The following is a 16,213-nucleotide window of genomic DNA, read 5'->3' on the forward strand; positions in this document are numbered from 1 at the left end:
CAACAATAGAGGAAGTGAATGACCTTCACTACTGCACATTTTATTTTTTTAAATCTTTTATTATTTTTATTCATCTTTTACTTAAGAAACTAATTTTTTATTTTTTCCTCACTTGATTTTACCTTTTTAATTATCACATTTTTATTTTCAATCAGTATTATTACTACTACTATTTTACCTTCTTTTTAAAAAAAGTGTCATTTTATTTTCTCTTTATTTGATTTTGAGATTAGTGTTCTACATTCTATTTTCATCTTTCCTTTAGCATCATTCTACTCTATCTCAATTCTACCTTTATGCCATCACTCTCTTCCTAACTTTTCCCCTTTTGTCGTCCTGTTTCTCTTACCCTTCTCCTGCTTTAGATTCTCCCTATTCTTTCTTTTTACCTCCTGTTAAAATTTCACCCTACTTATATATCTAATTTCTAATCCTCTGCTCCAAGTTCATACACACCTCTCTCTTCTCTGTCCTCACTATCCAAAAAATTGTTTTTCTCTCTGTCCTTTTGTTGTTGTTTGCTTGAATGTTGATCATATCGATTTTTTATGCTTGTTTGTGAGATTGTTTTGCTTATTCTTTTGTTTTGTTTTGTTTGCTTTGTTTTTTGCTTTTGTTTTCCCTCGCCTCATTTGATATTAGTTGTTGTTTGTAGTTTGTATTCATCTCCAGGTACTTGATGCTGGCATTTGCTGGGATTAGTGGCTGTCCTATTGGAGTTTTCTCCCCATATATATAGTTTGTTCCCATTTTCTTTCTTATTCTCTTTCTTTTCTCTCTTATTTTTTTTCCTTTTCCCAATTTCATTTTGCACTCCTTTCTTTCTTTCTTTTTTTTTCTCTTCTTCTTTCTCTCCTATCCCCTCATTTGCCTTTCTCTGGTGGTCACCATTATTTGGGGTTATTAATATCATGAATATATTTCTGTTCAGTGCCTTGTGTGTTGTACCTGGTTGTGTTGTATTTTGTGCCTTTAAATCAATGCAGGAGAGAGGGAATTACATAACGAGACACCCAGAGAAGAGAGACCATGGGGAGACAAACAGCCCGCATATGAAAGAAAAGCAGGCATCACCAGAAAAGGAAGTAAACGAAATGGAGGCAAGCAACCTTCCAAAGAAAGAATTCAGAGAAATGGTCATAAGGTGGCTGAAAAGAATGGAAGACAAATTCGACAATATGAATAAGAACCAAGAGGAAATGAAGAAGAACCAAGAAGAAATGAAAAATGACATTGCTGCTGTAAAGAACTCAATAGAAAGCATCAAGAGTAGACTAGAAGAAGCAGAGGACCACATCAGTGAGATAGAAGACAAGGTAGGAAAAAATACCCAAGTAGAGCAGCTTCTAGAAAAGAAAATTAAAAAGCAGGAGGAGAGCCTAAGGGAACTTTGGGACTACACAAAACAAAACAACATCCACATAATAGGGCTTCCAGAAGGAGAGGGAACTGAGCAAGGAATAGAAAACCTGTTTGAAGAAATAATGACAGAAAACTTCCCTGATATAGGGAAGAAAAAACCCACATAAATCCAAGAAGCTCACAGAGTCCCAAGCAAAATGAACCCCAAAAGACCGACTCCAAGGCACATTATAATTAAATTGGCAAACACCAATGACAAAGTAAGAATCTTAAAAGCGGCCAGAGAGAGACAGAAAGTTACCTACAAAGGAACCCCCATCAGACTAGCAACAGATTTCTCAACAGAAACTCATCAGGCCAGAAGGGAATGGAATGAAATATACAAAGTCATGCAAAGGAAGGGTCTGAATCCAAGAATACTGTACCCAGCAAGGCTATCAATCAAAATTGAAGGTGAAATCAGGAGCATCACAGACAAAAAAGGACTAAGGGAGTTTATTACCACCAAACCAGCAATGCAAGAAATGCTAAAGGGTCTGCTGTAAAAAAAAAAAAAAAAAAAAGAAAGAAAGAAAGAAATAGGAAGCGAAGAAGGAACACAGGGGTAAAGAATTAAAATGGTGACAAATAAGTACCTATCAATAATAACTTTAAATGTAAAGGGATTAAATGCCCCAATCAAAAGACATAGGGTAACGAATTGGATAAGAAAACATGACCCATATATCTGCTGTCTACAAGAAACCCACCTCAGAAAAAAAGACGCACACAGACTGAGGGTGAAGGGATGGAAAAAGGTTTTTCAGGCGAATGAAAATGAAAAAAAGCTGGGGTAGCAGTACTTACATCTGACAAATTAGATCTCAAATTGAAGGACATAACAAGAGATAAGGAAGGCCACTTCATAATACTAAAGGGAGCAATCTAACAAGAAGAAATTACTCTGGTAAACATATACGCACCCAATACAGGAGCACCCAAATACATTAAAAAACTCCTGGAGGATATCAAGGGAGAGATTGACAGCAATACAATCATAGTAGGAGACTTTAATACCCCACTATCACCATTGGACAAATCCTCTAAACAAAAAAACAGCAAAGAAACATCAATCCTAAACGACTCACTGGACCAGATGGAATTAATTGACATCTTCAGAACATTTCATCCCAAAGCCACAGAATATACATTCTTCTCAAGTGCACATGGGTAATTTTCAAAGACAGGCCATATGTTGGGTCATAGGCAAAGTCTCTTCAAATTCAAGAAGATAGAAATCATATCAAGCATCCTCTCAGATCACAGTGGCATAAAACTGGAAATCAACTACAATAAAATCAATGCAAAAAAATCAAACACATGGAGACTAAACAGCATGCTGTTAAACAATGACTGGGTTACCAGAGAGATCAAGGAAGAAATAAAAAAAATAATGGCAACAAACGACAATGAAAACACAACAATCCAAAATCTATGGGACACAGCGAAAGCAGTCTTGAGAGGGAAGTTCATAGCTCTACAAGCCTACTGCAAAAAACAAGAAACAATGCTAATAAATTACCTAACCCTACAACTCAAAGAGTTAGAAAGAGAGCAACAAGAAAAGCCCAGTGTAAGCAGAAGGAAGGAAATAATAAAGAACAGAGCGGAGATAAACGACATGAGACCAAAGAAACAATACAAAAGATCAACAAAACCAAGATCTGGTTCTTTGAAAGGATAAACAAGATTGATGAACCTCTAGCCAGGCTCAGCTAGAAGCAAAGAGAGAGGACCCAAATAAACAAAATCAGAAATGAAAGAGGTGAAATAACAACAGGCCCCACCGAAATACAAAGAATTGTTAAAAAATACTATGAACAACTCTATTCCAACAAAATGGACAATCTGGAGGAAATGGACATATTCCTAGAAAAATATAACCTTCCAAAACTCAGTCAGGAAGAATCTAAACATCTCAATAGGCCAATAACTATGGAAGAAATTGAAGCAGTCATCAAAAAGCTTCCAGCAAACAAAAGCCCGGGGCCAGATGGCTTCACAGGGGAGTTTTACCAAACATTCAAGGAAGAACTAAAACCTATCCTCCTCAGACTATTCCAAAAAATTCAAGAGGAAGGAACACTTCCAAGCTCATTCTATGATGCCAGCATCACCCTAATACCAAAACCAGATAAAGACAACACAATGAAAGAGAATTACAGGCCAATATCCCTCATGAACATATGATGCCAAAATCCTTAACAAAATTCTAGCAAATCATATCCAGCCGTATATTAGAAAGATCATACACCATGACCAAGTAGGATTTATCCCAGGAATGCAAAGATGGTACAATATCCGCAAATCAATAAACGTGATACATCACATAAACAAATTGAGAGATAAAAATCACATAGTCATATCAATTGATGCAGAAAAAGCATTTGACAAAATCCAACACCCTTTCTTGATAAAAACTCTCAACAAGGTGGGAATAGAAGGATCATACCGCAACATAATAAAAGCTATATATGATAAACCCACAGCTAACATCATACTCAATGGGCAAAAACTAAAACCATTTCCCCTAAGAACAGAAACCAGACAGGGATGCCCACTCTCACCACTTCTGTTTGACATAGTACTGGAAGTATTAGCCATTGCAATTAGACAAGAAGAAGAAATAAAAGGCATCCAAATTGGAAAAGAAGAAGTAAAGCTGTCCTTATTTGCAGATGACATGATATTGTACATAAAAAACCCGAAAGACTCCATCAAAAAACTAATAGACTTAATAAAAGAATTCGGCAATGTAGCAGGATACAAAATTAACACCAAGAAATCTATGGCATTTCTATACACCAATAGTGAACTTACAGAAAGAGAGACTAAAAAAGCAATCCCATTTACCATCGAACCAAAAAAATTAGGATACCTAGTAATAAACTTAACTAAGAAGGTAAAAAGCCTATACGTGGAAACTTCAGGACACTGAAAAAAGAGATAGAGGAAGACGTAAACAGATGGAAGAACATACCATGTTCATGGATTGGGAGAATCAACATCATTAAAATGTCCATAATACCCAAAGCAATCTATAAGTTCAATGTACTCCCCATTAAAATACCAATGGCATATTTCACAGACCTAGAAAGCACTCTCCCAAAATTCATCTGGAATAAAAAAGACCCCGAATAGCCACAGCAATCCTGAGAAAGAAGAACAAAGTAGGTGGGATCTCAATACCAGATTTCAAGCTGTATTACAAAGCCACTGTTCTCAAAACTGCCTGGTACTGGCACAAGAACAGACATATAGATCAATGGAATAGAATAGAGAACCCAGAAATCGACCCAAACCACTATGCTCAATTAGTATTTGACAAAGGAGGCATGAACATACAATGGAGTCAAGACAGTCTCTTCAATAAATGGTGTTGGGAAAATTGGACAGATACATGCAAAAAAATGAAACTAGATCACCAACTTACACCATACACAAAAATAAACTGAAAATGGATCAAGGACTTAAACATACGACGAGAAACCATAAAAAAATACTAGAGGAATCCACTGCCAGAAAAATCTCTGACATATGCTAAAGCAATTTCTTCACTGATACTGCTCCTAGGACAATGGAAACTAAAGAGAAAATAAACAAATGGGACTACATCAAAATAAAAAGCTTTTGCACAGCAAAGGAGACCATCAATAAAACAACAAGAAAGCCCACTGCATGGGAGAGCATATTTGCCAATGATATCAACAATAAGGGTTTCATCTCCAACATTTATAGGGAACTCTTGCAGCTTAACAAAAAGAAGATAAACAACCCAATCAAAAAATGGGCAACTGATCTAAATAGACACTTTTCGAAAGAAGACAGAAGGAAGGCCAAGAGACATATGAAAACCTGCTCAAAGTCACTAATCATCAGAGAGATGCAAATCAAAACAACAATGCGGTACCATCTCACACCTGTCAGAATGGCTATTATCAACAAATCAACAAATGACAAGTGCTGGCGAGGATGCGGAGAAAAAGGAACCCTTGTGCATTGCTGGTGGGACTGCAGACTGGTGCAGCCACTGTGGAGAACAGTATGGAGTTTCCTCAAAAAACTAAAAATGGTACCCCCATTTGACCCAGTGATCCCACTTCTAGGAATATATCCCAAGAAACTAGAAACACGAATCAGAAAGGATATATGATATAGCAGCACAATTCACCATAGCTAAGATTTGGAAACAGCCTAAGTGCCCATCAGCAGATGCGTGGATTAAAAAACTGTGGTACATCTACACAATGGAATACTATGCTGCGGTAAAAAAGAAGAAGTTCTTACCATTTGCAACAACATGGATGGAGATGGAGAGCATTATGCTAAGTGAAATAAGCCAGGCAGAGAAAGATAAATATCACATGATCTCACTCATTTGTGGAATACAATGAACAACATAAACTGATGAACAAAAATAGATCCAGAGACAGAGAAACATCAATCAGAACATGAAACCTCAGGGAAGGAAGGGGAGGGTGGGCGGAAGGGGGAGAGATCAACCAAAGGATTTATATGCATGCATATAAGCCTAATCAATGGACACAGACAACAGGATGGTGGGGTCATGAATGGGAGGTGGGGGGTAATGGGGGAATAAGGACACATATGTAATACCTTAATCAATAAAGAAATTTAAAAAAAAAAAGAGAACAGATGGACAAACTGCTCTAAGAACCGAGTATCAGGGACAACTGGCAATCTCGTTTATATGAGATGGATCAAGCAACATGCATTTTTATGTGAATGCATGCTTCTTTGCCTTGCTGGCCAGAAGTTCAGAGTCATAACTGGAACCCCCTCAGGCATCGGTGTGCTCATCTTATTTTCTTTCTCATGTTTTTTCTTCACCCTCATCTGCTCAAGTACTTGTTAAAGTCTTGCACTACATACCATCTGGAGAAAGGCAGATTAGAAATTAGTTAATTAAGTTCTACTTCTCAAAATGCTGCATATGAACATGTGTTAAGGGTTGTTGTGTCTCCCCCAAAAGATGTTGAAATCCTAACTCCTAGTACCTTGACCTTATTTGGAAATACGGTACTTGCAAATGTTCGAGTTAAGATAGGGTCATTGGGGTGGGCTTTAATCCAGTATAACTGTGTCCCTATAAAAGAGGGAAACAGGGACACAGAGACAGATGTGCACATAGGACAGTGCCACATGAAGGCTGAAGTTATGCTGCCACAGGTCACTAGGAGAGAGGCCATCAACAGATTCTTCCTGGTGCCTTCAAAAGGAACATGGCCCTGATGACACCTTGATCTTGGATTTCTAGCCTCCAGAACTGGAGATAATAAGATCCTATTGTTTAAACCAGTCACATTGCGGTCCTTTGTTACAGCAGCCCTAAGAAACTGATATAGTATTCCAAATGATTTTAGATGATACAGGGATTAACTTTTAAAATATTAAGTCATATATTTACTAGAGGCCCAGTGCATGAAATTCGTGCACGAAGGGGGGGGGGGCGGTGTCCCCCAACTGCCCTCCCCTCTCCAATCTGGGACATCCCTCTCATAATCCAGGACTGTTGGCTCCCAACCGCTTGCCTGCCTGCCTGCCTGCCTGCCTGATTGCCCCTAACCGCTTCTGCCTGCCAGCCTGATAACCCTCTAACCACTCCCCTGCCAGACCAATCAACGCCTAACTGTTCCCCTGACAGCCCAATTGCCCCTAAATGCCCTCCCCTGCCAGCCTGCTCACCTCTAACTGCCCTTCCCTGCCTGCCTGGTCGCCCCTAACTGTCCTCCCCTGCAGGCCTGGTTGCCCCCAACTGCCATCCCCTGCAGGCCTGGTCCCCCAAACTGCCCTTCCCTGCAGGCCTGGTTGCCCCCAACTGCCATCCTCTGCAGGCCTGGTCCCCCCCAACTGCCCTCCTCTGCCAGCCTGGTCCCCCCAATTGCCCTCCCCTGCAGGCCTGGTCGCTCCCAACTGCCCTCCCCTACAAGCCTAGTCCCCCCCAAACTGCCCTCCCCTGCAGGCCTAGTTACCCCCAATTGCCCTCCCCTGCAGGCCCGGTCCCCCCCAATTGCCCTCCCCTGCAGGCCTGGTCGCTCCCAACTGCCCTCCCCTACAAGCCTAGTCCCCCCCAAACTGCCCTCCCCTGCAGGCCTAGTTACCCCCAATTGCCCTCCCCTGCAGGCCCGGTCCCCCCCAACTGCCCTCCCCCTGCAGGCCTGGTTGCTCCCAATTGCCCTCCCCTGCAAGCCTGATCCCCCCCAATTGCCCTCCCCTGCAGGCCTGATCGCCCCCCAACTGCCCTCCCTTGCAGGCCTGGTCCCTCCCAACTGCCCTCCCCTGCTGGCCTGATCGCTCACAACTGCCCTCTCCTGCTGGCCATCTGTGGCGGCCATCTTGTGTCCACATGGGGGCGGCGATCTTGTGTGCTGCAGTGATGGTCAATTTGCATATTACCTCTTTATTACAACAGGATTATTATATAGGATATTAATGAGCATTAGAAAAAGCACAACAAATGCCTCAAGCCTGTGTTTAGGTGTGATTGCTGGGACTAGGCTGATGTGGGTACGTAATAAAAATAAAGAACCATGACATGTTAGCTGGCTCAGGAAGGGCTAGGCAGTGGAGAGGTCAAGACCAGGAACTATGCAGCCAGTTTCAAACACTGGCTTCACCACTTACTGGCTGTCCCTGAGCCTGGGTTTGTTCTGTACAATGGTGTTGACAACAGTGGTACCTAACGCACAGGTTGTTTGGGTAAGTAAATGCAAGATTGCATTTGCCTGTACAGAGCATGGCCTGGGAGCTGGTTCGGAGCTTTGTGAATACTGGTTCTTTATTTTTATTACTCAGACAGACAAACTTTGGTGGTGGTGGCATGCCATAAAGGATGGGAAGTCTCAGAAAGCCCAGCAGGATGGCTGGCCACCACCAGGCTGCTCCCACATACCTTGGTTCCATTTCTTTTTGACAACTTGTTTTGGAGGAACTTTCTGAAAAGCCATTTTTATTTTTCAGAGTGAACACCAGCAGTACAGACTCGTGTCTTGTCAACGTGAGCAGCAGTCAGTGGACCAGGTGTAGCAGAAACGTCATAGGGGACTGCCACCCACACTCTCCACCGTGGAGCTCCGAGAGGGACCTGGCCTGCAGCTTGCCCATGGCCCCTTCTCTCTCTCCTTCCCAGCTCCCCAGCTCTTCACCTGGCCAAAACTGATGGATGCCAAGTTCACCAGATTTACCTGACACCTAAGTACAAACATGACAGCTCTTTAACCTTATCAGCTGCTGTGACCTTGACATGCCCTTGTCAACATGTCACTTGGACAGTGAGTCCCTCCCCACCCTACCTTCCTCAGACTCCATCAGGGCTCTTTCTAGGCTCTGGCTTTTGCCAAGAAGTCCCCAGGAACCAGCTTGATCCTCACTCTGCCCACTGGATCCTGGCTCTCCATGGTGATGGGTGCGAGGACCCTGCCCTGCCTGCAGGCAGGTTTTCCTGCCGTTCCTACTGGCCCCAGAGGAGGCAGCATACAGACCAGAGGCCCAGCCTATCTGCAGAGTCAGACCCAGACCCCAACTCCAGCTGCCTGAATCTCCTTTGCTGGTGGCACAGATTTAGAACCCTCCCCAGCCAAGTGACAAGCCAGGGCCCCACATCACAGCCAAGTCTCAGCAAGCTCCCCACCACCCAGGTTCTTGCCCCAGATTGTTCAGGATAAAATGTCACAACTAGTCATGCTTACAATGGACTCTTCAGCAAGCCCATTATTGTCTGGAGTCCAGCCACTGGTGACACTCAGAGCCACCACTCTCTCACCCTGCAGTGGTCTCTTCCTTGGTCACCCCACTTCCACCCTGGCTCCCGACAGGCCACGCTTCATGTGGCACCAGAGGGATCTTGTTACAGTGTAAACCAGGTCACGGAAGCCCCATCTGCAACGCCACAGTGGTCTGCCTGGCACCGGGTCCCTCTCCTGGTCTCATTGTGTGCTCTGGCCCCTGTCCACCTCGGTGACCTCCTCTCAGCCACCCTCCCCTCACTCCCTGTGCTCCAACCTCCAGCCTTCTTTCTGATTCATGAGCTAACTGAGCAGCTCTTTCCTACCTCAGGGCCTTTGCACAGGCTTTCCCCTCTGCAAAGGGCTAGTCCTTGAAATAATTCAGGTCTCAGCTCAAGTCTTTCCTCCTCGGAGATGCCCAGCCATCACCCCATTGCTGTCTTGGTAGTATCGTCACTACCCCACCTTCATGATTGTTATCTATCCCTGCCCACTGACACATAAACACCGTGAGAGCAGGGTCAGTGTATTGCTCACTGGATCACCAGGGCCTGGACCAGGGCTGGCACATAGCAGGTGCTCAATACCCAGGTTCCTGGTGAGGTCTGAGAAGATGACAACCTGTGGCCAACCCCACCCAGGAGTGGACTGGGCTGAGCTGGAGCACGCCCTAACCTACAGCCCCAGGCCTAGGCCCTGAGGCCCAGCCTGACTTGCTGGCCCTGTCCATGCACCAGGGCACATCCCCGAGACACATGCTGCCAGCCATGGACTGCTACCTCAACTCCCCAAACCAGGGCTCCGTGTACTGAACTGAAAACCTGCAGCTTTCACTGTGCTTGAGTCACAGTTAAGCTTGCCAGGAGCTACACACCCAGGTGCCTCCAAAGCCACCCGTGGCCAGGCAGCCCCAGGCAGGCAGCCTGACAGAGCTAGTCAGAGCCTGGAGCTTGAAGCCTGGGTGTGAATCCTGGCTTTGCTGTCCTGTCTGTTACTCTAAGCAAGTAACTCTCATGTCCTCAGCCCTGATCTCCTCATCTGTGAAATGAGAGAACAGGTAACAGTCTCCATAAGGAAGTTCTGAGAGTTTGCTGCCTGTCACCCACTCCCTCTGCCTCTGCCTCTGCCTCTGCGACAGCACCAGTGTCTCCTTCACAGAACCTTCTGGACCTAAGCCAGGCAACGAGAAGCAGCTCGAGGCTTTGCTGACAGTTGTGAGAACAGTGCCAGCTGACCCTGGCCGAGCACTTGCCAGAGCCAGGTGCTCCTCGAAGCAGTATATCTACCCAGCCCTTTAACACTGTGGCAACACTTGCAGGAGGGTGTTATTCTCATCCCTGTGTGGTGGAGGGGAGAATGACGCCCTGAGAGGCTAAGGAGTCTGCCCAAGGTCACGGAGCTAGACAGTGGAGGGCAGGGTTTGCACCAGGTGGTCAGGCTGCAGAGTCGGCCATGCTGGTTTCCGCCAGGGTTGCTGGGCTGGTGGGCTGTAAGCCCAGAGCTGCTGGTGGCATCCCACCACCCCTGTGAGCTTGTCAGAGAATGAAGGGCATGGAGTGCAGAGCCGAGAGCTGGAGAGAGGCAGGTGCCGACACTTTAATCACCTGGATCTGGCTGTGCCTAAGCATCACCCACATATGGACATTTTAATTACATGGGTTGATACAGACCAGGGATGGGGAACCTTTTTTCTGCCAAGGGCATATTTATAACATCATTCGCAGGCCATACAAAATTATCAACTTAAAAATTAGCCTGCTATATTGGGGCAACATTTAATTAACTCACCCCTAATGCCTTGGCAGGGGCCAGACCAAATGGATGCTCCCCACCCCTGATATAGACTCTGCCTTACAGCCACTTTTTAAAAAATCATCTGCCATTTAAAATGTCTTGTCTTGTTCAGTCTTTTCTCCCAGGTGGGTTTTGGGTTGTGATAGGGTTAATCAGAGAATGCCTGGGTGCTGGCACTCAGAGCCAGAGAGCTGGAGTCCACACCCAGGAGCAGCCTACAACCGGAGGGAAGGGGGAGTGTGTACAGCCCAGCTGCCTTGCCCCCGGGGTGGGAGCAGCGACCAATGTGGGGACTTGTGCTCAGCCCTGCCCTCAGCTCCCCAGCCAGGTGGCACTCTACCGCCCAGTTAACTTGCTTGGTGATGAAGCCAGTTTTGGCTCCTTCCCTTTCCGTCCCCTACCAGGAGCCATTTCCCAAATAAATTACTTGCTCTTGAATCCCTATCTCGGAGTCTGTTTCTGGGGGAATCCAAACCAAGACAATATTTACACAGCATGGAACAGATGCTCACTAAGTCAGTGGTAGCTCTTGCTATTTCCTCCCCCTCCTTCCATCTGCCCTGAGCTGCTGGGAAAAACTCCAGGCTCAGGCCTCAGGCTCAGGTGCACGGCTCACCTCTGGACCATGACTGTGGGGGAGGGGCTGGTTTCCACCAGCAGGTCCCTGGGCCTGTCCCTGCAGGAAACAGTCCCTCCAGCTCCCCATTAAACATTAATGAAATGCCACAGCCACAGAGATCAGGGCCCCTGACTCAGCCTAACAGGGCTGGCTGGCTGGCTGGGGCTGATTTTGCCCAGGACACTCCAGGGCCCCAAATTCCTGACCAGGATGCCACTCCAGCCACTGGATTTGACCCAGGGTACCAGGCAAATGATTTCTCTGCAGCCTCAGTGTGTGCAGTCTGCTGATTAGGGACACAGCAGTGAAGTTACTCCACAAGCGATGGAGGCCTCCACCTGCCACTTTCCAGCTATGTGAATCACCTGCCCTGTGCCTCAATTTCATGTCTGTGAAATGGGGACAATCACAGGACCTACCTCGAAGGCTAGTTACAGGATTGTAATTTACTTATATGATTTGTTTACATAAATTACATATATAATTTACTTGCATATGATATAATCAAGAGCTTGCGACGGTGGCTGGGTCACACACTCAATGTAACCTCTCATTTCATTAGAAGAGCAGCAGACTGACTCTTCACTATAAGCTCCTTTGCACCTTTAGAACCTAGTGCCTTTTGCATGTATTTTTACCCACATAAAGTAAGCAAATTAACTGAAAAATAAAATAAATTTTCAATTATAAATTTTTAATTTCTTGTCATAGAACAAGAAAGTAGGTGTGATATTTATGTGTTCACTCGTCTGGGCCTTGGGGAGCCCAGATATTTGGTCAAACATAATTCTGGGTGTTTCTGAGATGAGATTTTAGATGAGATTAACATTTTAATTGGTAGAATAAAGCAGACTGCCCTTCATGGTGTGGGTGGGCCTCATCCCATCAGCTGAAGGCCTGAATAGAACAAAAAGACAGACCCTCCCTGAGGAGAGAATTCTCCAGCAAACTGCCTCTGGACTTCCTTTGCAGCACGGGTCCTTCCTGTTCGAGGGCCTCTGAACTAGAACATTGGTTCTCCCTGCGTCTCCAGCCTGCTAATCCACCCTGCAGATGTGACTTGCCAGCCATCTTAACTGCATTAGACAATTCCTTATTCTCTCCCCCCGCCCCATAGGTTCTGTTTCTCTGGAGAACTTGACTAATAATACATTTGTAAAAGGTCAGCTCAGACCTTGGCAGAGAGGGTAATGAAGCTAGGCCTCCTCCATCACAGCACCCTACTGAGAGTGACCCAAGCCCCGGCCCCGCCCTGCTCAGGGGCCCCCCAGAATTCTTACTTGAACATGGCCTCTCCTGGTCTAGGAACACAGTATGGGGCTGGGGAGTCAGGTTTGGCTCTGGTTTGCTGGGAATGAGGACCTCAGCATTGTCCTTTCGCTTAGCAGACAAATTCCTTTCCTTTTTATTACCTGTAGGAAAACAATTGTTTATATGTCAAATACGGAGTGCAAGCAGAGTTGGGACATTCTGCTTAGGCATCTGTTTATTTGTTCATTCATTTATTCATTCAACAAATATTTACTGAACCCTACCCCCTGCCAGGCACCATGCTAGCTTGGAGTCAGAGATGTGGATAACGCAGACAACGAAACAAGTTTGCTGAAAGCCACCATGCATTTTGGCAAATAAATGAAATATTCTAGGACACACACAGGTTCTCAAATTTTAACATTTATGAGTAGGTGTTGGGTTTAACTGACAGTGTGGCAGATAAAATAATGGTGCAACCGAGGCCCCTGGAGCTGAAAGAACGGAGTAAAGCGCATGTTACACAGCCTGCGAGGGAAGGATGGCTGGATGGAACAGTGAACAGGGCCGGGGCGGAGGGCTCTGGGACCAGGGCATGAGAGCATGCAGCCTGGAGGACGGCACCAGGTGTGCAGCAGTCAGGACCCCCCCCCCCCTGCCCCCGGGTGGCTAGGATGTTACCAGGGACACGAGGCTGGGGAGGGAACAGCATGTGCAAGGGCCTGACAGCTGGAAGGCATGTGGCAGGTGAGCGGCTGGGGCCTGGGCTGGTGAGTGGACAGTGAGGGTACATAGGCCACACTTTAGAGTCAATGTTTCCCAAAGCGGGGCACCTGGACCACTGGTGGGACAGGAGATGATTCCAGATGCCACGTGGACAAACAATGTTTTAAGCAGGTATATGCTTGAATGTGTGTGGGGAAAAAATGTAACCATCATATCAACCCTTGATTTCATGAGCATTACTGCTGGAACAATCCTAGAATTATGAAGAAAAGAAAGGAGGGGAGGGAAGGAGAAAAGAAAGGTTCTGGTTAAATAACAGTGAACAGGCAGTTTGTGGAGATGGCAAAAATTGTGAAGAGGGTTTGCAAATGGCTCAAGTTTAGGGAAAAGGGCTCCAGGGCTTCAGCCAGCTAAGAGTCAGTGCAGAAGGAGGAGGACCACTGGGCAGTGGCTGGACAGCATGAAGCACAGGCAGGGGGAAGAGTTAGGCACTGGAGGCTGGATCCCTGGCCTGGAAGGCAGGAGACCTGGAAAGTACCTATTGAATGAGGTGTGATATGTACCAGCAGAGGAAGTCCTGGGGCTCATGGTGGCCCCAAGGAAAGGGAGTCCCAGAATCAAGGGTCCTGCAGGATTCTTGGGAGCTCAGAGAAGATGTTGGGGACTATGTAGAGTAGGTCAGACTTGCCCTAACCCCTCCCCGCTCCCCTCTTGACTTCAGAAGGGCCCGTGTTTCTCTGCACTTTTGCAGTAGCTGCTCCCTGTTGGCCTGACATCCAGTGCCCAACGCAGTCCAGTGTGTGACGACCCCCTGTGTCCAATGGGGCAAGACAAAGCATGGAGAGGGGCAAATGCCCACAAGACTGGCTCCCCAAGTGCTGAAAACACGCTGGTGATGGTAAGAGCGACAGGCTCTTGAGAGCCCAGGCACCATTAGGTCCTTGGCACACGTGTCTCATCTGCCCCCCAGCCATCCTAGCAGATAGACCATGGGCAGGATAATGGCCCCCAAAGATGGCCACGTCCAAGCCTGGAACCTGTGAACATGTTAGGTTACGTGGCAAAGGGGAATGAGCCGGGCTAGTCAGCTAAGGTTAAGATAAGGCGATCATCATGGATTATCCCAGTGGTCCCACTGTGATCACAGGGGTGCCTGGAAGAGGAACAGCTTCAGTTTGGGATGAAGAACTTCTGAAGACAGTGGTGATGACTGCACAACAATGTGAGTGCGCTTAACAGCAAGCTGCTCATAAAAATGATGCAAATGGTAGATTCCACGTTACATATATTTTACCACAATAACAACAACAACAACACACACACACACACACACACACACACACACACACACACACACACACACAGGAGGGGCAGCAGAAGAGGAGGTCCAGGAGGAGGTGTGACTATGGAAGAAAGGCACAGAGAGGCAAAGTTGCTGGCTCTAAAGATGGAGGAAGGGGCCTGAGCCAAGGAAAGCGGGGGCCTGTGGAAGCTGGAAAAGGCCCGGAAACAGGTCCTTGCCTGGAGCCCCTGAGGGAACATAGTGCTGTTAACACTGTGATTTTAGCCCAGTGAGACTCACATCAAATTTCTGACCAACATGACTGTGAGACAGTAAATTTGTGTTGTTCTAAGCCACTATGTTTATGGTAATTTATTACAGCAGCCAAAGGAAACTAATACATACTATTACAGAGCAGGGCTCTGAGGCCAAACCATTTGTTCAAGGTCAAGTGATGACCTAGCATTTGACCAGGACTGTCTGGCTCGGAGCCCTGCCCTTAACTACTTTATTCCCTATCTACGGTCCGCCTCCTCTCCATAGACAGTCCTGTAGAAACTGTGGCCAGGAGGCCTGCCTTAGCCATCAGAAGTCTAGAAAAGGTATTTCCCAGGCTCCAAGGACCCAGACTCTTGGAAAGGAACTGGGATCACTGCCGGCCTCATCTGTACCATGCTCCCTGGCCCTTCTTCTATCCCGGGATACACCAGCTCTTCCCTCTCCAAGCCCTTTGTGCTTGCTGTTCCCTGGATGAGATGCTGTTCCCATGGCTGCTTCCTCCTCCTCATTCCTGTCCCAGCTGAGACATCCCCTCCTCTGGGAAGGCTTCTCTGGCCCCCATCCCCAACCAGTGGCCTGTTTTAGAATCTTCACAACTTCAGGGCTCTGAATTCCTAAGCTAATCCAGCCCTCTCCTTTCCCAGTTATCAGAAAATAACTTCTGCCCTTCCCTGTGCTGCTCACTCACTGCCTCCACTCACAAGGAGGACAAATGGGATGGGAGCAGGGGCAGGAAGCCATCAGGGCTCAACCCTCCTCCCTCTTCCAGCCGCCCCACGGCTCTCAGGGCACATGGCCTCCTGCTGCCACGCTGATGCCGCCATGGTCCAGTCCGCCAACATCTGTGTGGTAGAGGTCTGTCTGCTTCAGGGGGCAGTCCCTAATAGCCACCCATCCAGCTCTTATCAGCAGGAAAGGCAATAATTCGCCCTCCTTCTGTCAGAGCCCCGTGCCTCTCTCTCATTTGTCTCACAACTCAGAAGGAAAACCAGAGGGTGGGGGACTTCCGGGCCCGGCTGTCACTTTGGAATCACCTGGTTTATTTGTTTAGCCCAGTGATTAAGAGCGCAGGCTCTGGGCTCACAGTGCAGAGACTGGACCCCACTCTGCCCCTTC

At 46.6% G+C, this 16,213-nt stretch overlaps 1 protein-coding gene across 5 annotated transcripts in view; it reads right to left on the minus strand.

Moving 5' to 3' along the window:
- KATNIP (katanin interacting protein) overlaps positions 1-16,213 on the minus strand; it is a 236,131-nt gene that overhangs the window by 80,868 nt on the left and 139,050 nt on the right. For 4 of the 5 annotated variants that reach the window (XM_080679383.1, XM_080679385.1, XM_080679384.1 and 1 more), the window contains one exon: positions 12,840-12,971. The exons of the other annotated variant lie outside the window; for it this stretch is intronic. In XM_080679383.1, coding sequence (XP_080535509.1) covers positions 12,840-12,971 — 132 coding nt within the window. The remainder of the gene's footprint in view (positions 1-12,839; positions 12,972-16,213) is intronic. 5 annotated transcript variants of the gene reach the window in all.

The sequence above is a fragment of the Plecotus auritus genome (assembly GCF_963455305.1).
Source record: "Plecotus auritus genome assembly, chromosome: 7".
Classification (NCBI taxonomy): Eukaryota; Metazoa; Chordata; class Mammalia; order Chiroptera; family Vespertilionidae; genus Plecotus; species Plecotus auritus.